Raw genomic sequence first — 23,793 nt, forward strand, 5'->3', positions numbered from 1 at the left:
CTTTTCAGTTTGTATGGTTGTGATCATGTGCTAAAACATTAATGTAAGTTGTAGCTGGTGTTTACAAACTGAAGTTTTGCTGTAAAGTTTAAACCAATGGGTTTTCGTTTCCCAACTTAAATGTAATGTATTTCTTCCAGTTTGAATCAACAGGACTAGGCCTCAGTAGCAGCAGATTACGCACCACACTGAACAGAATCCAGGAGAGTCTGATTGATCTGGTAAGTACCTGGATTTTGTTAATGCTCAGTGGAATAGAGGTCTGTGTAGGAAATTTAGGAATTCTATTTCATCGTGGCTTTCTGATTTTTATCTCTCGTCCTATTCAGTGTCTGTTGTGACAAAGGCTTAGTTTCACGGCATATCATGATGTAGATATTATTGTATAAATCACTTGTTTCTAATATGCAACAAAACTAATTTAATAGCTTTTACTTGATGTAACAACAAAATTATGTATTTAAATCTTATAATGTATTACAGTTCATGTAATAGAGACATTCTAGTATTATCCTTATTAAATGAGACGTTTTATATAAAAAAACACAAACCAACGCAATAGATGACTCATTTTTCTTCAGTAAAATAATAGCAAAACAGTAAGCCATCCTGAAGATCATTCACCTAACAAGATAAATAGAAGTAGTATCCTAAGTCCTTCGTTAAGTCATTTATGAATCGTGGGGAACTTTCCCCCACGTATTTTATAGATTACGTGGGTCTATATAGATTATATAGATTTTATCTGTATAATCTCTCTCTATATATAGATGATATAGATTTTATAGATGACTTATTTTATAGATTATAGCCCATCAGTCACTTCATGAGTTGTTTTCAAAATGTGAAAAGTAAATATGGTGCTTCTGTCACACTGGTAGTAGATTACTGCCCTTCACATCACATTACAAAGCGTAAACAGGAGCCTTCAGGTAGATTTTTTGGATTCAGCCAAGCAGCAGAGTTTATGAACAAATATTGCTAAGAACTATGCAAAAATGGAAATTAGTTCTTTTTTTACACCTAAATATAAAACCCTTGAAAACATTATGAAGAAATTTCCTAAGAGTATCATCAATGGCTTGTATAGTAATTAATACCATGGATGGTGCAGGAAGGATTTCTTTTCTAAGGCATCTGCCTTAGAAAGAAGTAGAAGACAGATGCTCTTCTCTGGCTTGCACAAGGATTTTGCACTCCACAGAATTGTACTTTATACCTTTTTCATTCCTTGAAGTATTATATTGAATCCTAAATTGATCTTTCAGAGAAGCTTCTTAAAGGGTTTGGGGGCCATTTCTTATAGTGACAGTAGAGGGAGCATAAGATAACTAATAACCCCAAGCCTCTCTAAAACAGAGAAAGGTTAGTCATACTGATAGTCCTTTCAAATGCAGTGTATTCAGAAAGAAAAATTAATTCTAGGAAGATCTTGCAATTGAGTCAGTTATAGATTATGGAAAAATGGCAAGTTATGGAATTAATTTTTTAAACTTACCCTGTATCACAGTACTGTCAGTGCTTTACAGTCTTGATTTATTTTTAGCAGCCAAAATAATTTTAAAAAAATAATTTCTAGGGGTAAATTGGAAAAATAACAGGACTTCTGTTTTCTTCCGCAGTTATTTAACAAGGCTGTTACAGATAATGTTAGTGTCAATTGAAATTAATAACTATGTTCCAGGTAAGATTTGAAAGGAGGAAGAAATCTTAGACAACTACTATGAACTTAAAGGCATTCCATGAGGTTTATTAATATCTTATTAACTTATGCTGGTCTTATGCTATACATGGATTTTTTTTCACTTTTTGATTCATGAGGTAGTGTAAGTCTTCTGGGTATTTTTATTGTTTTCTTACTTTTAAGAGTTTATGGAAGTCGAGATTAATCTTTACTGTGTCATAAAACAGGTATTTCTCATGATTTTATGGACTGTTCTGGACTGCTCTCAAAATTCTCCTCTCTTATTTTAGATTATTGTAAATTGCTTTCTGAAAATATTCATGTCTACTTTGTGGGGTTCAGTCTCATGGCCTGTTGGGAATTTTGTTTTTCTGCGTTGTCTTCTATTCATGGTAACTTTTAAGGACTATCATTTCTGTTGCATTTCAGTTCCTGATGGCAGCATCTTTCAATATTTTATTTCCATAAAGATAGTCTGAATCTGATAGTTCTGAATCTGTGACTAAGGCTCTACCAGAATTGCACGTAGATCAAAATCATTCCTCTAATCTGTCAGTGCCTGTGAAGGTTGAGCTCTATGATCTATGTCAAGACTCTTTAGTAATTTAGACTGGATCATTCCTAGCATTCTTCTTGGACTTTGTCCATTCTGTTTTGGACATACCAAGTGGATGAAGGCCTATTTATTCTATATTTGTTTTCAGGAGAAAGAGGAATAGTTGGAGCATTTAGAGGCCATCTCCTCCTTTTTGTAGACTTTCTGTAGTTCCTGTTTGGGACTGAATTAGTGCTCTCTAAGTTCCATCAGATCCCTTTTAGGACACTACTTTTATTATTGAGGTGAATTTTGAGCTTCCTTTATGAAGGAAAAAAGCAAAGTGGAGGAGGGGGTTTTACTTCTGGGAAAGTAAAGCCAAGCTGCTGTAATGTTCTTTCTCGCATCTTTGTATCATCTTCTGTATGAAGAGTGTGTAGGTATTCCCAATAGGACCTTATGGAGCCGCTCTATTCTAAGTTTATACTTCCCTATTATTACAATGCAAGAAGGGTGTGCCCTTTTAATATATACTGTACATCCAGTATACTCACCATACTTGAGAGAGAAGTACTATCCTGGTTTTCAACTGGACCACTGAGAGACAGAGAGTTGGGTTTCTGACTCAGGGCCACTCAGCAAAAAGGCTTCAGCACTTTAAAGCACTTCCGCTCCTCCTCCCTCCCATCTGTCCTCATGCACCACACACTCCCTCCTTCTGCTGGAGGGTCCTTCTCCCCTCTGAACAGTACTCAACTGTAGCCGAATCGCTTATCCTCTGTTTCGCAATCCAATATTTCATAGCAAAGCCAACTGTACTTTATAAACTGCAGCAAGTCCACCTGCAGTTTAGATTAATGTTTTAGACTGTGAACAGGAAATAGCTGGAGATATGAACATGTGTTCAGTCGTGTTGACTTCACTACAGGGCAATAATGTGACCCCTCAGCTGTAGTACATATTATTCACTGTCCGTATGCTGCTTTTACGCTGTTATAATAATAAACATTGTAGTAAACAAACAAAATAAAAATCCCAAACAATAAACACTGAGCATCACCACTTCAGTTGGAAGTAAAAGCGCCCCCACTCCTTGTATTTGTGATACAGAAACGTTGTTTGTCATTCATGTGGTTTTTTAATTTGGATGTTTTGTATGATGTAATCAAAATAACAGTGAAGAAGGGACTCTATGATGACAGTGATGAAGGGACTTAACTCTTTACAATAGTGAGCAAGCACAGTCTTTAGATGCTACTGATTTAAATATGCTTCCTATTTAAAACTACTATAAATATACCGATAATGAGGTTTTGTCCAGCTATGGCTCTTGTTAATCTCTGCACTGCTAATATTGATACTGGTTTAAGTATGGTCTGAAATTTCTTTTGGTATATAAATGAAATGGATTTAGTTAAAAAATTAATAAAAGGAGCCTACAGATTAGCGAAACTGTCTTTAGTTGCTTTAGTAAGTTATGTGGAAATGTGCTGGGAGCTTACAGTGATGGAATAACCAGTTTTCTTTGTCTGAGCTACTTGCCTTTGCCTTAAGGAAATACTTGTATTTCCTAACTCAAAAGTATAAAAAATACAAGCACTTTGAATATTTGTTTTGAAATAGATCAGGGTGCAGTTTCATTTTTGAGAGGTAAGAGAACAATATGACTTTCAAAAATTTGTTTGGCTACATTGTACTAAACTTCATATGTGTATCTGAACTTCATAATCAGGCCTTTCCGCAGCTGGTATAAAATAGCTTCAGTACAGATTTCTGCTATGCAGCCGCTTCAGAGCTAATGATTTGGATCCTCCAGAAAGAGCACTCTACAATACATGTTTCATTCATACCAGTAGGATGTGTTGAAAGGAAAACACAGAAGGAGAAGAGTGAAAAGGGGAGGAAGAAGTGCTGCTGTTGCAGCCTCACTTTACGATGCTAAGGTGCAGTTTTGATTAAGCCAAACACATTGAAACCAAGTGCCGGTTTCTGAGCTGCCGATATCTCTTCACTGACAGTTCCCCTGAGTGGGGTATGTGGAGATGCCTACACACATTTGGTCCTTGTGTTCATCATTTCTACCGGGAATGTGTTTTTGCAACGGTAATGATGTTCATATTAGTCCACTGAGACCCGTACGCCCCCAAGTAGGTACAAGGCATCAGTCATATTGATGTGATCTATGATAATTGGTGATCCAGAAGGGAAATTTCTGATTCCAGTTCCTTGCTTTATCTGTCTATAAGCAGCTTCCTTAAGGTTCCAAAATGTAGCTTAGTCATGGCACTGCCATTACCTAGATGTTGTTTGTGAATGTCTTGTGTATCCGATAGCTGCCTTGAGTGATACTGCTGCTTCCAAAAGTGAGATTTCTGGGGCAAATCACCATGGAATACTCACAGATATTTAATTGCAAACTGGCTTGCTCAAGTAAAACTGAGATTTAGGATGAAGTTTTTTGGAGTTACTATGCTGTACATAGTAAAGGCATAGTACAGCAGTAAAAAATAAATCACTGTGGCAAAGTACATAAGCATTACAATGCAATGTATAGAAGAGTAGATAGAATGAATCACTGGTATAAAGAAGTATTAGTTAATGTATTTTAATTCTGTCTCTACTTTAGCTTTTGGTCTCTTTCCCCCTGAAGTGTATATCTTTTGGCAGAGACAGTAGGCTAGAGATTGATGGTGCAGAGATGGAAAATGTAGATTTTTCAGCTGTATAAATAAGATAAGGAATAATGGGAGGAACAAGTTTTTTTCTTCATCCCTGACTTCCCAGCCCATTTTGGCTTTCACCCTTTGATGCTATGAAATGGCATGGTTCAGTTACACTAGTCCCAGTTCTGGAAACAAACTGTTCAGTATTACTTAAAGTGTCACAACACAGTCCTGCATTACTTAGTGTGGACACGTCCCCTGTTATGTCCTGGTTTGTCATACCAATGGCAAGCTCTGGAGAGTCAAAGCTGTGGAATTTCTTACTTGAAATGGTTGGCCTAGCACAAGATGCTGCTCTTAAAAGGCGTAGCTAAGCTCCTCACTGAAATGGTAGCTGTGAGCTGTGATTCTTGGCGAGGTTTTGTCTGGCTGAAGATAATTTCTGCAACTTTTACAATCCTTGCTTGGTCTCCTGCTCCTTCAAAGAAAAAGCCTGAAGGGAAAAAAAAAAAAGAAAATTTCTAGGTTTTTTTTCTTCTACTCTTTGAAAAGATTTGTACAACATGCATAATGACAATGTTTAAGGTGTTGTGTGAATTGCTTGTCAAGGGAAGAGAACTCTGTATACAAAAGAAAGTTCTGACATGACAAGCACTTTGAAAATGTGCTAGGACTTCTGCAGCTGTTTTGCTTCATCACATTATTCATTTAGAGCTCTTGATACAACTTTTTTTTGTTTGTTTGACTGTAGAGTGGAGTGATTTACTGCAGTTTTCTAGCTTATTTCTGTGAATAAATTTTCTGGGTTTTGGCAATTGCTTTGTCTCTCTTTGGGCATTCACTGAGCCATCTCATTTTAGTCACTTCAGACTCTTCTTCCTGGGCACCCAAATCTTGGGCTGATTCCTAGTCCCAGAGGAGTACAGGTTTCCGCAGAGTCACAGCAGAGCACCTGGGAACTGGCAGCAGCTCCTCCTGAAAAATCTTTCTTGGGATAAGAAAAATGCTGCAGTAAAAATGTGTGTGACTGGACCAGCTTGGCTGCCTTGTTTTTGTGAGACAGTGGTTCGGGTTCCCAAGGGTGCAGCTGTAGGCATCCTTTTCTGTGGAGGCTCATTTGAGATTTATTTTTTAAAGCATATTTAATAACTCATTTTCTCAGTTGTCTATCAGCACACAGTGATTCCTAATATAGAAGCCTTGTTGCATGCGGTTAGACAAGATAATAAATAATGTTGCTAACTTTTGGTAATTTTTAATGCAAAAAGTCTGCCATTTAACTTTGAAGACTAAGAAATAAATGAAATTCAAAGATCCCATAAATTTCTACGCAAATTTTATTGAAGTCTGTTACTGAAGTCAGTACCCAACTGAGGTCTGGGACGTGTTTGTTTTGTGACAAAGAGCGTAGAGGATCCACACTCTTGAAATGGGAAACCTCATGCCCACCACAGGGCGCTGCTGATAACTCAGCCCTGGGGCTGGTGTGTAGTGCGTGCATTGTAAGTGTTGGCAAGCCTGGGGACCCCTTGCATGGCGCTTCATAATGCTGTAAAGGTATCACTTGCCTGCAGAGGACTGTAAATAAATAGAAAATTCATAGCGTGGTTTCTCGAAAGGGTTTATTGTTTGGTTTTTAATGATCTGCTCTCTTACAGTGTGTTGAGTGGTGACCATGGTAGTAGTTTACTTTGTTTACATTTGATTTACTTTCCTAAGGGCTGAGTCAAGATAACCCACTTTGTAAGCTTTGTGCCCCTCAGCAATAATAAAAAATTCTTGTATATTAAGCAATTACTTGGAATTAGTTGAGCGGCTTTAAGGCAGCCTTTGAATACACTAAGGGGTTATGCTTTCTTTGATCAGTGTTTATTTTCTTGTACTCTGTGCTCATAATATTACAGAAACTATCAATTACAGTTGCCTAAACAGAGATGATGGAGCTATCCTGTCTCAGGTAAACATCTTTTCCTTCTCCATCAGTGCATACCAAGTTCTTAATAACAGTGTTGGTATGTCAGAGCTGCTGTAGACTGTTCGACACCAGAACCTTTTCGGGTAGTCTGAATTTTTCTGTACCTTTCAAACACCACTTATTCCTTTTAGATCCGGATTTCTTCAGTAGCATTTAGAGGTATTGCCTCATAGCAGAATCAAAACTGAAATTGTTCCTATTGCGTATGTATGTTAAATCAAAACAATTCTAAAGCTAAAGTCTTATGCAAAAAGTATTAGGTCAGGAAAAGCTCCATTTTGAAAGGTTATTACTTTGATCTGCAGAGCATTGTGTGCTGGGGACATGTTGTGGGATTTGCTTGGTTTTGTTTAAAGTTAGTAAAAGTGAATGATTATAGTGAACTGTCAACTATCCCCATAAATGGCAGATAACAGTTATTTTAGTCATGAGTTCTGTTGGATAACTGAAATAAATACATATTTCTGAGCTCACAATGAGATCAGGCCCCTTAAAAATGTCTGTCTTGCAAATTGCATGTCAAACTTTTGACTTAGATAGTTAGTTATACTAAGAAGTTATACTTCTGATTTAGGTAATTAGTTTATAGTCTCCTCTTCTTACTAAGATGGAAGGCTTAACAGAGGTCTGCTGCTGCGTTCAGCCAAACTATTGAAGTGAAAATGTCCTCCTGTTACAGAAGACATTTTGTAGAAATTTTCTTCATATTCATTAAAGAATTTCTTCTTGGGAGTAAACAATGAAATGCTAAAGTAAAATACCCAACAATTAATCAAACAATATAACACTCGCACTTATTTGATACCGATTATTTGCTAATACATGCCTTTCTGTTGTAAAAACGTGTTCCAGATGAAATTTAATTCAAAGATAGGTAATTGCATAAAGATACTTCCCAAAGCACACACTATAGCTCATATTACTGTTATTAACAACCCTTAAACAGGTAAAACAGTCATAAGCCTGCATTAACACTTCTGTATCCTATTATTTTCAGGCCTTTGTAGCACAACAGCTTTTATAAATAATTGCTAGCTGTGTATGCAAATCACGTGTAGCATTAGCAGTTCTTTTCCTATGACGGTATGAGGGAGTTAGACTAAGACTAAAGAAAACTGAATAGGTAAGACCTGCAGAAAGGTGTCTGCATGGAATGCTGGTTAACATGCACTGCTGTGCCTGCTACAGATGATTTGATTATTGTTCATGTAAGTTCGGTGCTTTTGATGAATTTTTTTTTTTTTTTTTTTTTTTTTTAAATCTCTGTGGGTTTTTTCCCCTCTTTGGCAAGGAAGGAGAAAAGTATCTTGTAGTTTGCATCAGTTCCACATGTACCTTGAAATACCTTTTTCAAATCTGTATTTTGCTCAGTTTGCTTCCAAGGGTGTTATGTGGGTTGTAATATGTCTTAGGTATATCACAGTTCTCCTCTATCAGCAAGACCTGCTACTCTGACGCAGTGAAAAGCTAAGCACGTTTGTTCTGCTTTGGTATTGCTCTCTACACACTTGATGCTCGGTGCTACAATATGTTTTCAGTCTAACTTGGCATTTCTTGAAATTAAAATTGGACTGGCTGCTATTTAATTTCCTGACTTCTACTCTCCTCCTCCTTCTCCTCCTCTTCCTCCTCTTCAGATTTGGCATAGTTTCACCACTTTCAGTTGTACAGGACTTTACCTGTTCTCCGTGGGTACTCAAAGGGAATCTCTGATAAGAGGGGTTGTCTTGCAGATTTTCTTTAATTACTGGAAGGGTTAACTTTAACAAGTCCACTCCATTGTAAAACATCTGATTTGTTTAAGTAGTCTGTAGCCTTTTTTCCTGTTCCAGCCTGTGTGTTTTGCCCCTTTATTGCTGCTTTCAATCATTTGATCATTTCTGTTAATGAAGGCTGGAGGAAAAAACACATGCATCACTGAAGCCCTTTCAGAACGATCTTGTGCTTTTCTTGGGGATGGGCACACGGCTGTTTCCTTGTGCTTCCTTTTTGCTATCCACATGCTTATGCAGTGCCTGCTTTTTAGAACGAGTCAGGAGAATGGAATGCTCATACTGTGTTTGGCCAGTATATTTGAACCAGAGTTTGACCTCCCTGGTTGAACCCTAGCATCTCTTTGACTTAGCCAGTTGTCTCGTGTACATTTTGTGTCTTCAGGTGCGACACAATTTAAAAGGTTCACCAGATATTTACCTTCATGGGAAGCAGGCAGGTAGAAAAAAAACCTGTTTAAAATGTATCTATCTCAGTACTAATTTGACAGGCAACTTTGAAGTGTGGTAAATACCAAATGAAGTCTTTATAATACTTGTTCTTTTACATAATTTGTAATTGGTCTTTGAAAGAAACAAAGATGCTTAAATTTTTACCTCTGATACTCTTCCCCCAGCTCTGTGGCTCACCGTCTCTCTGAAGAATAGAGAATTGGTTGGTGGGCTGTGGGTCTCGTTATTTATCATGTGTAAACATTTCAAAGCTTCTAGGTTTTTTTTGTTGCGTTTTGCTTTTTTGAGAATGATGTGAAGTGAAAAAAGAAAAAAGGAAAGCAGATAAAGAGTGGATTTTGATAGTTCATCGGTGCTGTCTTTGGGTCAGTTAATATTTTTAGAGAATTGACTGTTGTGCCTAGATGATTAGATGCTATTACCTGTGTGCAGTATACATGCAGATGTGCTAGGTAGGTGTGTTCAGAGCTGCCTGAAAGAGGTTACATGAGTTTTAGAGAATAGCCAGGCTTTTTGGCTTGCTTATCCATTCTGATAGACTCAGCACCAATGCAAACTTCACAATTTTGTGAAGTGTCTGGCCAGTTTAATTGCAAATTTATCTGTCTGAGTGTAGATACAGATCAGAGCAAAGAAGATTCATTTTTCAAATAACGTAGTGGTGTGGCTAACCTTTATAGTCTTTCCCATGCTCAGTGCAACTGTATGTGATAGCATTTACTGTAAGCTGCTTCTAGAAGTTTTATCTTCTGCTCATTGATCTATTTCTGTGAGATCTTTTAGCGCTACAAATGATGTGTTTATGGTATTGCTCAGTCAGCAGTCTTTGGTTTTAATGTCAGAATTTCTGTGGGGATCCTTCAGGGCTCTCTGCTTTATCTGCTTTCTGCTTCTGTAACCTATAACAAATTTTTTTTAGAAGTCTGAAGATAGTTTCCTAACCCTTGATAGTGAGAACTCCACTTTCCCAGTCTGCACTTTGTTCCATCTGCTGTAGCCCATTTTCATGTTTGTGTTTGACGTCTTTGAGAGACGCAGACCTGAAAGGGTCTTTCTAATTTAGCAAATCCACCTTCCTGTTGCCTTGGGCTGCCACATCACAGGAGGCAACTGTCAACTAAAATCCAAGATAGTTAAAGTGGAACTTGCGATCTTTTTGTTCCTCCACACCTCAAACACATTCAAACCATAACAGCTTGGACACTATAATCTTCCCAGTTGTCTTGTATTCTTAATGTCGCTTTTGGCTTGGCTTTCATCCAAGCAGTAAACACATTCTGATGCTGCTTTGTCTATAGCCACAAAGTTTTGATCTTTCTGCTCATTCTTTATCACTTAAATTCTCACCAAGTCCTTATGCGTTTTGACATAATCAGTTTTTGCCTGCCCTGGTATTTATTGCTGCAGTATAACCACAATAGGTCTGTCAGGTATTTTGCTACCAGAATAGCCTTCGTGTTGTTTTTGCCCTTTTCACCTGATCATCTGTGCAGTACCTTTTCTCTTGGCTTTTCAAGATCTAGAGTGCGTATTCTTCTTTGTCTCAATCCTGGTATTTAGAATGAGTTAGACTTAGTTCCATCAGTGTTTCTAGTGCTCACTGCTCCCCTTTTCTTCTTAGGCCAAACTGTCTGAAAAACATGTGAATAGTAATTACTCTATTCCATGTCACTCCTCACAGTTGTTCTCTGCTGCTGCTGTGAAACCTAGAAGAAGCTCCTGGTGACTCTTGTGGTCAGCTTGAGTCTATTTTTCTTGCTCCTGATTCTTTAGTTACTTCACCGCAATTTCCTCTCAATTTATTTCTATCTCCAGTTTTAAAAAAAAAAAAAAAACCAAAACGCAACAAACCACAACAAAAAGCAAAGCTGCTTTATTTATTATCATGTTTTTGACTTCATCTTTGTCCAATTTTACAGCAATCCAAGAGTTATGCTAATTTATTTTTTGAGTTCACCATAGATGTCATGTTTAAGCATTATTGTTGTCATACTCGCTGTGTGTTCATACGTTGCTTTGCAGCAGACATGTTGTGCAGCTGATCTTGTTTTTGAAGAAATTATTTTTACCACTACTTTGTCACAGTGTTATTGCCCAAATTTATTTAATTCCCTACAAACAGGCTGATTTGTTGTAGCACTTATCTAGCCACAGAGTTTCTATGCCCAGGGCCATGGAAGGCTCTTACTTAAGAAATCAATGCCATATCATGCCTACCTTCTTCGTCTGTTCTGGTCATGCCTTGTAGCATTTCTCATATTTTTATAGCCTGTGTGTAAGCAGTAAGCATGGTATGAGTAGTTAATGTAAAGCCAGAACTATGTTTATGTTTTCATGTGCTAGTATGGTTTTGGCAAATAGCTAAGCTTCAGAGGGTGTCCATTTATATACCTACTTAGACCAATATGATAGCTCTGGGAATCTCTTCCTTCTGTGATTCCTCTTCTGGGTGTAACTTGTACTTAACGTTCCTCAAATGTAGAGGTGGGGGTTTTCCCTTTTTTTCTTTTTTCTTGTTTTCCCTTTGTCGTCCCCCCCTTTGTTTTTTTTTTTTTCTGATGCCCACTGCTACCCCCATTTTTTTTTTCCTGTTGTGGGGGGAGGTTTTTAAGTGTCCTTTTTCCTGTTGTTATTTTTGTTTGGTTGGGTTTTTTGTTGTTTTGGTTTTTTTTTTCTTCATGGTTGATTTTTTTCCCCTTTTTTTTCCTGTTTCTTTTTCTGTTGTGATTTGTTGTTTGGTTTTTTGTTTTTTTTTTTTAATTTTGCAACAGGGCATTGGCATAACCTTTTCAAATTACAGGTTATTTTCCTGTGCTGTGAATATTTCCGTGCTTTTTACAATCAAGACATCTGCAGGATAGAAGTTTTCATGGAATGATAACTTTAAAAACACCACTTGTATTTTCCTTAAGTTAGCCACAGCTCACATAAGCAGTAGAGTGCATGCAAAACTAATATTCCTTTGATTTGTCTCCTTATCTGGTTACTGTCAGATTGGAGATCAGTCCATCAGTCTCCCCAGTAGGCAGTTGGGCTAAAGCCTGTATGGGCATTAAGGTGTGGTAAGAAGTGTGTTCTCTGCCTTTTTTTTTCCTGAGATAGATATTGATCTACATGATGTGATTTTTTTCACCTGTTTGAAGACAACACTGTTCAAATAGAAAAATCTATGGTTGTCTTTTGATTCGGTCTTGATTTAAATTACTCTTTAGAATTAGAAACATTCCTTCATTTTATCTGTCATCTGAAACTGCTGAGCTGGAGACATTCTTGCTGGTTTTGTGGTTTTTCAGTTGTTTAATTCTTTATTTTAGGAGGTATCTGCTGATCCCACAGGAACTCTCACAGCTGCTGAAGAGAGAAAGGAGAAGGTGCCGAGCCCACATCTCAGTCATCTCGTAGTTTTGACATCTGGCAATTCGCTATACGGTTTGGCAGAGAGAGTGGTAGCCACAGAATCCTTGTAGGTTATTTACTGTACACTGCATTTTATGGTCACTGAAAGCTATGGATTGTTTAAGAGATTGTGATTACAAGCCAAAACCTTCTTGAGACGTGAAAAATTCCAACCTCTCAGTGGGATTTTAAATATGAGTGATAGAGGTAATTTCTTAATTAAAGGTAGTGAGGCCTAACCATCCGGTCTAACCACCTGCAAGCACAAGCAGAGAAATTTTACTGCAGCTGGTCCAGTAATTTGTGACAGTACAAGGCAAATCTAACAGAAAAAAATGTTTAAAATTAAAGAGGCTAATGGGAGTATTTAATCTGTATGGTTCATTTAAACCTTACGTTAAGTATTCAAATGGTGATGGCTGAGACTCAGAACTGCTTAGTTTGTATTGGTTTGGCTTGGATTGCAATGTTCTTTGCAATGGGTGGAAGTGTACCTGTGAAGAAGAGATTATAGTGAGCAAGTAATGCAAAACTTATAAAGTGTTTTTATATGGTCAGAATAATGGTAAGAGTCAGACAGGAATTATTTTTGTTCCACGCACAAGATGACACTTAAAGGTTAGAAGTTCATTTTAAAAATGTATTTTCAAAGGAGCTTATTTTCTTTTGCATTCATTTATGTTTAGTTAGAAATGTATTTCTTTCTTATGTTGTTACAAACAAATCCTGCCCCTGAGAAAGAATTCATATTCTTTCTTTTAAAGATTCACTAGTATATAAGTAATTAGGAATGTTCCTTGGGATTTCTGACATGGGTTTATTAATATTACTGTTGACTGCCCTGCAGTTTGGAACATACGTGACACTTGTCCACTAACTTTAGCAGGCTTTGGGTCAGACTTTTGCAGTGTATCCCGAGTAAAACAGAAATAAAAATAGTTGATATTCAAGCCTTAGTCTCTTTATTCAAGCATTTTCTTGTTTGCAATCATATTCTAAAATTGTCAGAATTGAGGATACTGGTTGATATGCTGGCATGAAACTGATACTGTTCTTCTCAGAACTAAATTTTCCAAGGTTGCATGTCGTAGAGTAGAGTAGAAGTTGTACAGAGACATGCCAAATGTTGCATTTAGTTCACAGTAAATTTTCTTTGCTTTCAAAGGGTATTTCTGGCAGAGCAGTTTGAGTTTCTTCAGCCTCATCTTGATGCGGTGATGCCAGCTGCCAAGAAGCCTTTTCTTCAGCAGTTCTATTCTCAGGTCAGAATGGTGTAATTCACAGCTGATTTTTCAACAAAAGATTTGAAACTTGTACAGTATGTTGCAAATACTTGTACATCATAGTTATATATGCTCTTATTAGCCAGACATTTACTGAATTGAATTTTATTTATGTTCTGTTTCAGACAGTATCAACTGCCAGTGAACTACGTAAACCAGTTTATTGGATTGTTGCTGCTAAAGCCATTGATTATGAACAAATGCTGCTTCTCATGACTAATGTGAAATGGGATGTGAAGGAAATCATGTCACAACACAATATATATGTCGACGCTCTTTTAAAGGTGAATACTTTCTGGGAAACAGTGTGCTAGAGTTTATATAAACACTAAATTACTGTAATACTTCACTAAAATTGTTAAAGTAGCATGGTTAGAGCAGTATAGCATCCTTACAAATGTTAAGTTATTGTAAGGAGGTCTCTCCAGAATTTTCATTATTCTTGCTGCTAACAGGTTGTTTTCAGTGGTGATTTTTTGACTACATGGTGGGTGAAAGTTGCCACAAAAGGTTAATGAGTTTCAAGTCTAAGTCTTGAGTGGTAGATAAATGTGTAGTAAATGGAGTAACACTGAGGAAAATCCAGAGATAGTAATAGTGGTCTTTTTAACAAAGGCTATTTGCTGTTCTGTATAATTTCAGTGGTTGTCTTTGAGATGTATCATAGGGCTATAGGTCAAACCACCACCAATAATGATCATGCACTATCTAATTGAAGTTGCTATATTTAGAAGTTAGCATTTGAAAAGGAAGGTAAAAGGGAAGTTATTCACCCAACTTCTCAACCGCATTCAGCAGAATTGGTTATACAATTGCTGTGTCTTTTGGTGTACAGAACCAGCTATTAGAAGAATCCTTTTATATATGCCTAAATGACGTTTCCAAAGGTCTTTAGAAGGAAGTTCTTGCTGAATTATACTAATTCTTTCAGAGAAACCGAAAATTTTATTTTAAAGATATGTGAAGTATAGATCACAGAAAGTTATGCATCTGTGTTGAATAACAGTTTTGGTTACACTTTGTGTAACCAAACTTGTACTTGTGTAACCAACTTGTACTTTGTAGGTGTTCTCTGCTTAAAAAAAAAGTAACGCAAAGAAGGGAGAATCTGATAGAGGATATATCATTGCACTGAATTTGAATCTTTGTGATTACCCTTCTTTATGCTGCCATGCCTTTTTGAAATCAGTTTATACTTACGACATTTGGTCTCTGGAGTAGAACTTTTTTCTTTTTGTGAGTGTGCAGCTGCTGATGAATTTGGTTCAGGACAATCAGGGCTAATACCATTTAAAACCATTTCTGGCCTCTACTTTGTATAGCTAATAATAGTTGCTACAGAAGCTTGTTGATTACTGACAAGCAATTAGTGACTTGACGTCTACCTGGAGACTCCAGGAATGTCAGATGTAAGCACAGTGTTTGATGTAATAACCAGCTACTTTTCGCCATGTGCACACATGTGCAGAATTCTATGCTCAGTCGTTGTATCGAAGGAGATAAAGTAGGGAAAGAGGATTGTTCAAGAAATTCATTAACAAGCAGTGTGAGGCATCTTCATCTTCAGAAGAGTGAGTTGTATGCTGGTTAAAGTATGACATTGTGGTACCCTGCTTCCTCTTGCCAAATTCCTCTTTCAGAAAATTTACGTTAAGCAAATTAATAATTATTTGGTCAGATACTAGGTTAAATTAGTCACTGAGATTCCCTTCTGATTTTCTTCACTTACTGAATTTTTGATGGCAGGAAAAAAAAGGAGGGGGGGGGAAAAAAGGAGGAAAAACCTCACCTAGGTTAACAGCCTTGGAATGAAAGCTCTTTGTTGGACAAGTATGGTCTTAAATAGGCTGCAGTGCAAACTGCTTTTGCTAGTTACACAGAGCAGTTCATTATCAGTCTGCTTCCTGTTTAAGTCGTTTGCTACTTTTTTTTAAATGACAGAGGTGTTGGTCACTGGCAGCAGACTTCTGTTTCACTTTATGTAAGTCACAAAATCATTGTAGCAGTAATTACGTTCAGTTATGACTAGTTTGTCACTCATAGTAACAGCTTAAATCCATCCAGGTCATTGATGTTTCAGGTGGAAAAAAGTGCCTTCCTTCAACCTGAATTGTTATCTAGTGTTGCGGGATGCTCCTCAGCTGTTAGAATTGGACTCTTTTCAGTGGGTGCTCTCAGCTCCTTTTAAAGCACTGGGGAACTATCTAATGCCAAAGGTTGAAGAGGGAAAAGTGGTTACAATGTTTCTGAGCTTCTCTTTGAAGCTGATGGGCTGGGTATTCATGAGGATAAAATAATCATCACTGGATTTTCTTCAGTGGCTCTGTATTGACTTTTAAAAAGTTGAAGATGAGTTTGGGGAGTGAGGCAATGAAAATGGCATTTGAAGGATTAGCTACTTGGTTAATTTTCAGAGGTATCGCTTTCACAGAGAACTACACCTCTGGGGAACAGAGCAGTATTTCCTTTTTTTTAAAAAAAATATTACTGAAGTAGTGTTGTGAATTACATACTAGAAAGTGGTATGCTTTCTGCTTTACACATTAAGCTTGCCTCTACTGTCTGTGCATCTTAAGCTTCTCTTCTGTGCTTTGCTCTTATTTTTCAGTTTTCTCTTTCATGTGCATTTCTAATTCTTTGTTGTTGTTGCTAGGGATGTATAGAGTATGATTCCTTTTATGCTAAAGGAGTAATGAGCTTTCATGTTTCATCAGGAATTTGAAGAATATAACAGAAGGTTGAACGAAGTGTCCAAGAGAGTCCGTATTCCACTGCCAGTCTCCAACATCCTTTGGGAGCACTGCATACGCTTGGCCAATAGAACTCTCGTGGAAGGGTAAGTAGTTCGTGAAGGTCTTGCTTTCGGGTAAATATGTCTATAATGATAAAATCTATTTTATGGGATTAAAAGATGTAATTTTGTAGTGCACTGGTAAGCTCTTGTATTTTTGGGGAGCCTAAAAAATATCAAGGCTTAACATAGTCCTTAGCAGCTGTTTCGCAGAGTCTGGTACAGCCAGGGGGGTTGGACTAGATGATCTCCAGAGGTCCCTTCCAACCCTATGATTCTATGATTAAGTCTAAAGGGGATGGTCTTGTACCTAGATACTGCTGAAGAATGCCATTGAGTGTTTTACTGAAGTATTTGAAACAATTTTTTTTCGAAGAATCTTCTATCTGAAAATTATCATTTCCCAACAGAGCAAAGAAGAACATTAAAGCGTAATTGTAAACATCTCTATGGTGATGCCATTTGTCTGTGCCAGGAAGAGAGAGTTGTCAACCCTAGCAGTTATCTTAGAGTAGCCATGGAGCAGGATTTTTCCAAATTCTTCAGGAATAGAGAGGTGTCTTAGTTGGTTTGGTCAACAGAGGCTCAACAGCTTGGTCAGGAACTGCTACACCTGGCTCATCCCTCCCTCTTAATCAGAGTCCCATATCTTTTCAGAGTCGATATTGTAGCCTGAGTATTGTAGCCTGCATTTATTTTTGTGTTCTTATCCTCTTGCTACATACGTCTGGGCTCTCATCACAACTTCTTCTACATCATAGAATACGTGCTGTCTTCCACTCCTTCTACATATGTTTCCATATTTCTTTCCTGGTTATCTTTACCCTATGCACTCCCTACTACCTGTTTTACTTCTTTCCATCCCACTTTCCTGCTGTCTGTTCTAATTTAGGACCTCAACAACATCCTTCTTCTCCAAGTGTTAGCTGTCTATTGAGCATCATCAGCTTCCACTGCTTCCATCAAGCCACAGTTTTTAAAGTCATGCCTGTTTCTTTTCATGCCATCATCCTTTTGCAGTCTCTTAAGAGATCAGTTTCATCTTCACTGAGACTAAATCCAGCCACGATCTCCCGCTGGCTTCTTACTTCCTTCATACGACATATGACTTATACAACTACCTTTTCTTTTTGAAATTTTGTTTTCCACTTGTCATGCCTCAAATCAAAAGAAGTGGTACAGAAGCGTCTTTCTTCTCCTCCCCGTGTCTCCCTTTCCTTTCAAGTGGGTAACACCATCAGTCACTATCAACCTCCTTTGCTTCAGCCCTTGGGCTTCTTTCTTTTTCTTACTTTACAGTCTTACTCTTTTTTTTTTTTTTTTTTTTTCCCTTCAGTGTTCACGACCCACTTAATTCTTAGCTCTGAAGATCATTACTCATATGTCTTGCTCCATGCTGCAGTTTTGGTTCACACTTGTGACTTACCATGAAACTTTCAACTTTACTTTCACCTAAACATTTCATTAACTGGTTAGAGTGGACTGAGGATGCCTTGCTGATAGGATCTGTCCTATGCCCTTTCTTAGAGCATAAAGAGCACTCATGATCATCTCCTCCCAAATATCTGCCTGTAATTTCTCATTCTTGCCCAGTTCTTCTTTTTTCTTGCATATCTTGTGGTTTCTTTTGCCACTGGTGAAGGGGAAGGTGTTCTGAACAGATGATTCTATGAATACCTTCGTAACTTCTTTCATCTCTGACTATCATGAAGATATGGAATTAAAAGCCATGAAGGAGGTGTTTCTCCTCCAGTCAGCCAGTCAACTGAAATTGCTTTGCTGAGTAAAGAATCATATCCAGTGCAGTCAGCCATATCCTTCTTTAAATTTTGCCCTGCCGTATCTCCTAGTTCTATGTTCTCTCCTGTTTCCCATCTGACTTCTTGAAGTGCGTCAGTATGTCCTATTGAGAATCATTGTCCAACCTTCTACAGAGCTCCAGAGAGCTTGTGCGTTAGTCCTCTCTCTGTTTGCCTCTGTTATTTTTGAATTCTGCAAATTCTTTCTGTGTACTAACTGTAAGGGTGCAATTTCTTCTTATTCTTAACCTGATCCTGCAGCGTATTCAGTTTCCAACTGCACGTTTCTGTTGCTTCCTTTGCATCAGACCTTATAATCTACAGACTGTGTAATAATTAAGATCAACTTCATGAAGCAATGGAAAACTGAGCTTGTTTTAAATTTGGTACAAGGGAAGAGTGGAAATACTGGGACTCTGGCAGCAGCCTGTGGGTGGGCTGGATTAAGTCTATCAAGATGCTGTGCCCCAGACCAAAGCTTTTTTATTCCCTGTAAACAGCTGAAATTGTCACTTTGCAATGTCATTTCCTTTGATCTTGACAAATGCAATTTCTTATCCATTTGAAAAAGTGCAAGGATTGTTTTCCTCATTTGTTGCCCATCACCCCACTGTAATGCTTCCCGGTATTAACCCTGCCATAAACTCATCTACTGTTGCTTCTTCTTTGAGCTCAAACCTGTTGCCAGTTTTCTGTCAATCTACTCTCCTTAAAACATTAACCTCTCACAGAGATTAGCCAGTGCTGCCACCCTTTATCCTCTGGTTGTCGTGGGTGTTTTTGAACAAACAGCTTTGTGCCTTTCTCTGATGCTGTCACTGTTGGTTCAGCAAGGTCCTGGTGACCATTCCTAAAGCTGTTGCATTACTTTTCATTCTTTGGTCGTCGTGATCACTTGACTAATGCCACTGTCTAGTGTGCTTGTTAGCATTGATTTCATTTCCTTTAACGCACTTCTAGTAAGTTGTTCAATATAGGATTTTTTTAGTGGCTTTTGGCTGGGGGAATGTATGGGTTTTTTAAGTATCACTGTGTACAATGGGATTCTGTTCTATGAGTGGGGCTAAAACATACATTACTATAATGCAAATAAAACTCTGCATCAGGCATCCTAAAAGGACTTCTTGTCTGTTTTTAACTTAAAGCTGTAATTATGTTCCTCCTCAAGGTTTGAAGGACTTAGTTAAACAACTTTGAGAAGATTCATTTTTATTTCATACTCAGTTTTACTTTCCACTGGTTTCTCTTCTCAGTTATGCCAATGTAAAGAAGTGCAGCAATGAAGGACGTGCCTTGATGCAACTGGACTTTCAACAATTCTTAATGAAACTAGAAAAGTTAACAGACATTAGGCCTATCCCAGATAAAGAATTTGTGGAGACCTACATTAAAGCATACTACCTAACAGAGAATGACATGGAACGCTGGATAAAAGAACATAGGGTAAGAGTTAAATTTGCATTCTTTTACTGTCTATTGGGAAAATTCACGGTAGTGATAGAATCATGCTAACAACTGTAAATGATCAATGCTTCTAAGTGTTAAAAATGAATATATGCATATATATGTATATATTCATCAATTATAATAAAATATGTATGGGAAGCAGTATATAGATGCGTGTATGCATGTGTATGTTCACTATATTTATTATCATATGAAGTTCGTATGTGTTTATACTGTTTCAATATCCGATGACTGGGAAGGATAAATAAGCCAGTCACATCTACGTATTGTATCAAAAATTGTAGAGAACTAGAGTGAAGTGGAGTTGAAAACATTTGTGTGCTGTTCAGAATATGCCAAAGTGCACAATTCTGTCATCAAGAAGTACGGTTTGAGATCACACCATGAAATTTTACTTTGCCTTTCAGATTAGACTGCTTAAACTGAGTTATAAGGCACAATATATACGAGTCATTGCTTTTTCTTCCTTCATTTAATAATACTGAATCAGGATCAACATTGCTCTCTGGGATAAGTCTTCATTTGTGTTTGAAAGCATTTAGCATGCTTTCATGATAGCACAACCTAACAATTATAACAGGACTGCATAAGTAATAGTCACATGCTGTTGGAGCTGCCTATTGTTGAAATGCAAAGTCTTTTAAAACGGAGCACTTTGAAATCTGAATTTTGGGATTACTTAAAGTCCCACTAGAAATGGATGAAAGAAATAAGTCTTTAATATAATTTTCCTTGTTTTACCTGGAGCCACAAAAGAGATTGTGAGCTGTTGTTTGGTGACCTACATGGAAAAACTCTTGTTTAAACCTACTGGTGGCAGATGTATTTTGGATAGTGTTAGGTATAAAGGTAGTACTGGCAAATGTGGTGTTTTGACAGGTGTTAAGAATTCTTCTCTTAACATTTTTGCCATTTTTTCCACCTTTATCATGTACTGAAATTAACATTGTTTGGAAACCCTGTAGGCAGAAGTATTTAGAAGCTTATTGGAAACAAGAAGTCAAAATAAAAAAGACCATCAACTTTTGTCACAGTTTGTTTAGAAAAATGTTTTTCTGTTAAAAGCTTACCCCATTTGCATATGTATTTCCCACCACACCTCCCAAAGAATGGAAAATACATTAAAAATTGATTTATATACATACATATTCACAGAATTACTTTCTGTGAACTCAGTCCAACACTACTAAAGTCGGGAGCATTTTCCGTTATAATCTGCCATGTAGCAAAATACGTTTTTTTTCCTCTGCCTCAACTATGAAAACTGTCCAGACCTGACTTAACTACCACTTTAAATCTCCCTTGTGTACTGACTATTACTATCAGTTGAGAAGTCCACAGTGTGTATGTCTGTGTTTTCTAGTTTTCTATCTTTGTCCAGTGTTTTATTTTGCCGTAACATGATCTGCTTTTGTTTGCCAGGAATATTCCACTAAGCAGTTGACCAATCTGGTGAATGTTTGTCTGGGCTCCCACATCAACAAAAAGGCAAGACAGAAGCTGCTAGCTGCTATTGACGACATAGACAGGCCTAAAAGATAACTGGAGAAAGCTGCTTTCCTTGTCACTTGTACATTTTTCTGTTCACGTGAAGCATGCAGACAAATCTCTCATGGACTAATGACAACATGCTCTTAAAAAACATTGCGCATGACCTTTCTTACCAGGATTGGAGGCACTCTGAAGTGGCGTAATGCTCTAAAATATGACTTTTCTAATCTGTAGAATTCTTTTCTGTTGTATTTCTTCTTTTTTTTTCTTTTTTTCTTTTTTTTTGTTACTTGCCCTTAGTAAAGGGCCACTGTTTCTGTATCATTGGTGAGCTGTATATTTTGCAAAACTCTATACTGTAAGTAAAATCAAAATCAGAGAGAAACACGTTGGTTTAATATATAGTTGATGCCCTTTTTAATAAAAGGGCTACTTGAAAATATGATTTCTTTCCTCCCTGCTTTCATCCTCAGAAATTGTGCTTTATTATGGACCAGTGTAAAATGAAAGGAAATGTACAATATTTGATTGGTGTATCTTGCATGTGGATTAAGAGCGCAGATCAACTAAATACTCTCATATTAAAGCCTCTCATCTTCATGTGTATTTAAAAATGTCTGTTTATTTCAGAATTAATTTAGTCATATCAAAATGCTTGACTTCAGATTAATAGAAGGTAATAAATACTGTACACTAATATGATTTCTTTGTGAGACTTTATTTTCCTAATTCAACAATGCAAAATGTCATTTGCAATAGGAATTAGTACCATTCCTTTCATATCACTTCCCTTTTGTCCCTCTGCGAGTCTTCCCTATTCTGAAGCAATAATGCCGGGGAATACAAATAATGTTTTTTTGGCTGAAGTTTGGACTAAGATAATCTTACTATTTCCTGCTCTGCTGTAGACACCCTGAGTGATCCTGAGCAAAGCAAAATTGCTTGGCTGCGTATTTGTCCTAGAAATCGATTTGTCGGAGTGTCACTGACTCCACTGAAGTTTTCAGGTTTGCCTTTGGTTTTCTGTATGTAAAGTTTTAGACATTTTTTTTAATTATTATTACCTAATAAACTTTTTTCAGTACTCTCAGACCTTTTAAAAGGAAATATGCTAATAGGTAAAATAATTGACGTCAAGCTACCATCCACACATGGTAAATTCTCAGTTTTGTGTTCATACTTGCCATTGTACTTTGAATTCAAACACAGGCAAATCAGGACTTACTGAACAACAGCAGTACCTAGTGACAGGAAATTGCCCTGTGGAATCATTATAATTGCTCTTTTTTGTAGTTTTAATTTCCTTTTCGGAAGTGGACTGAGCGTCATTGTGTGAGTACAGTGAAAGCCTGTATACAAGTTTTAGAAGAATCATACAATTTACATTTTAAATATTGACTGTGTAGTATTCAGCTCTCTTGTTCAGCTGTATTTTAAGGGAAATAAGATTTTAAACAACATTTAACTCCATTCTTTATTGACCATGGTGTCATTCTGAGTTGCATTTAAAACTTGTTTAGTGGTCTGTCAATGTATATGTTGAAGCTGAATCACTTGTACCCTCTTTAAAAAGGTGGTTCAAAAATAGAAAAGGGTAGTTCATTTGAAAGTGTGGACTTTTGTGTCAGTGTATCTGCCCTGCAGTCAGATCCTGAACAAGAGCTTTTGGAAGAAATAGAAACGTGTCGGAGACAATTAGTATAAAATCTGTTTCAGTTTTCTTCTGTTTCATTTTTCTTCTCATGGATGAAATAAGAAATTTAGATATCTTTATCAGAGCTTTGGTGAACTGAACACATGGTTAATTTCTGAACTATTTAGGTTGCTGTTATTTGATCGCTTACAAAAAGGTAGGAGTATAAGCACTGATTGGAATGTAGGGTCAAGGGAGGAGGTGAGCAATTGCATGAATCATAGCCAGGAATAATTTCTTGTAGTGTATCTATAGTTTGACTTGTCGTTTTTAAGTAAGCCCCCGGATAAAAAATTGTGCAAGGTGCAGTGTTGAACTTGTGCATCAACTGTTTGATCTTCATTCATATATGCCTCAGAAATTATTATCTTTTCCTCGCTGCCCAGGATTGATGCTAAGGGAGAAGCTACACAGCTTAATGGCCTACATATGCTCTTAGATATACGATTTAACTTTCGTTTGCCCTATGTGGAGTCAGGAGTTCGACTTGATGATCCTCATGGGTCTCTTCCAACTCAGGATATTCTTTATTACTTGGTCCCGAGTGACTAATGAAGCCAAGTTTTGGCTGAATGTTGAATTACTAACTTACTGAGTGTCTTTTTGGTAATTTCCATCCTCTTGTGTGAGAATTCTTCTCAAACCATTGATTTTTTGAGCCTCTCTGTACATCTTCATTCTGCTATGGAATAAGAAGCCTCTTTATACTTTTTCTGCAGTAGAGAATATGGCTTTATGTTTTAGAGGAGTATTTTGGAATACTCTAATAATAGAAGACAATTTCCTTCAGT

General features: G+C 37.2%; 1 protein-coding gene across 1 annotated transcript in view; it reads left to right on the plus strand.

Annotated features, from left to right (window-relative positions):
* The window catches only part of VPS50 (VPS50 subunit of EARP/GARPII complex), an 89,886-nt gene extending 67,876 nt beyond the window's left edge, over positions 1–22,010 (plus strand). The window contains exons 22-28 of the mRNA XM_074574681.1: positions 141–221; positions 12,397–12,545; positions 13,644–13,740; positions 13,887–14,045; positions 16,476–16,597; positions 19,605–19,794; positions 21,241–22,010. Coding sequence (XP_074430782.1) covers positions 141–221; positions 12,397–12,545; positions 13,644–13,740; positions 13,887–14,045; positions 16,476–16,597; positions 19,605–19,794; positions 21,241–21,360 — 918 coding nt within the window. The 3' untranslated portion in view covers positions 21,361–22,010. The remainder of the gene's footprint in view (positions 1–140; positions 222–12,396; positions 12,546–13,643; positions 13,741–13,886; positions 14,046–16,475; positions 16,598–19,604; positions 19,795–21,240) is intronic.
* Positions 22,011–23,793: the final 1,783 nt, after the last annotated feature.

This window comes from Larus michahellis, chromosome 2 (genome assembly GCF_964199755.1).
Source record: "Larus michahellis chromosome 2, bLarMic1.1, whole genome shotgun sequence".
Taxonomy (NCBI): Eukaryota; Metazoa; Chordata; class Aves; order Charadriiformes; family Laridae; genus Larus; species Larus michahellis.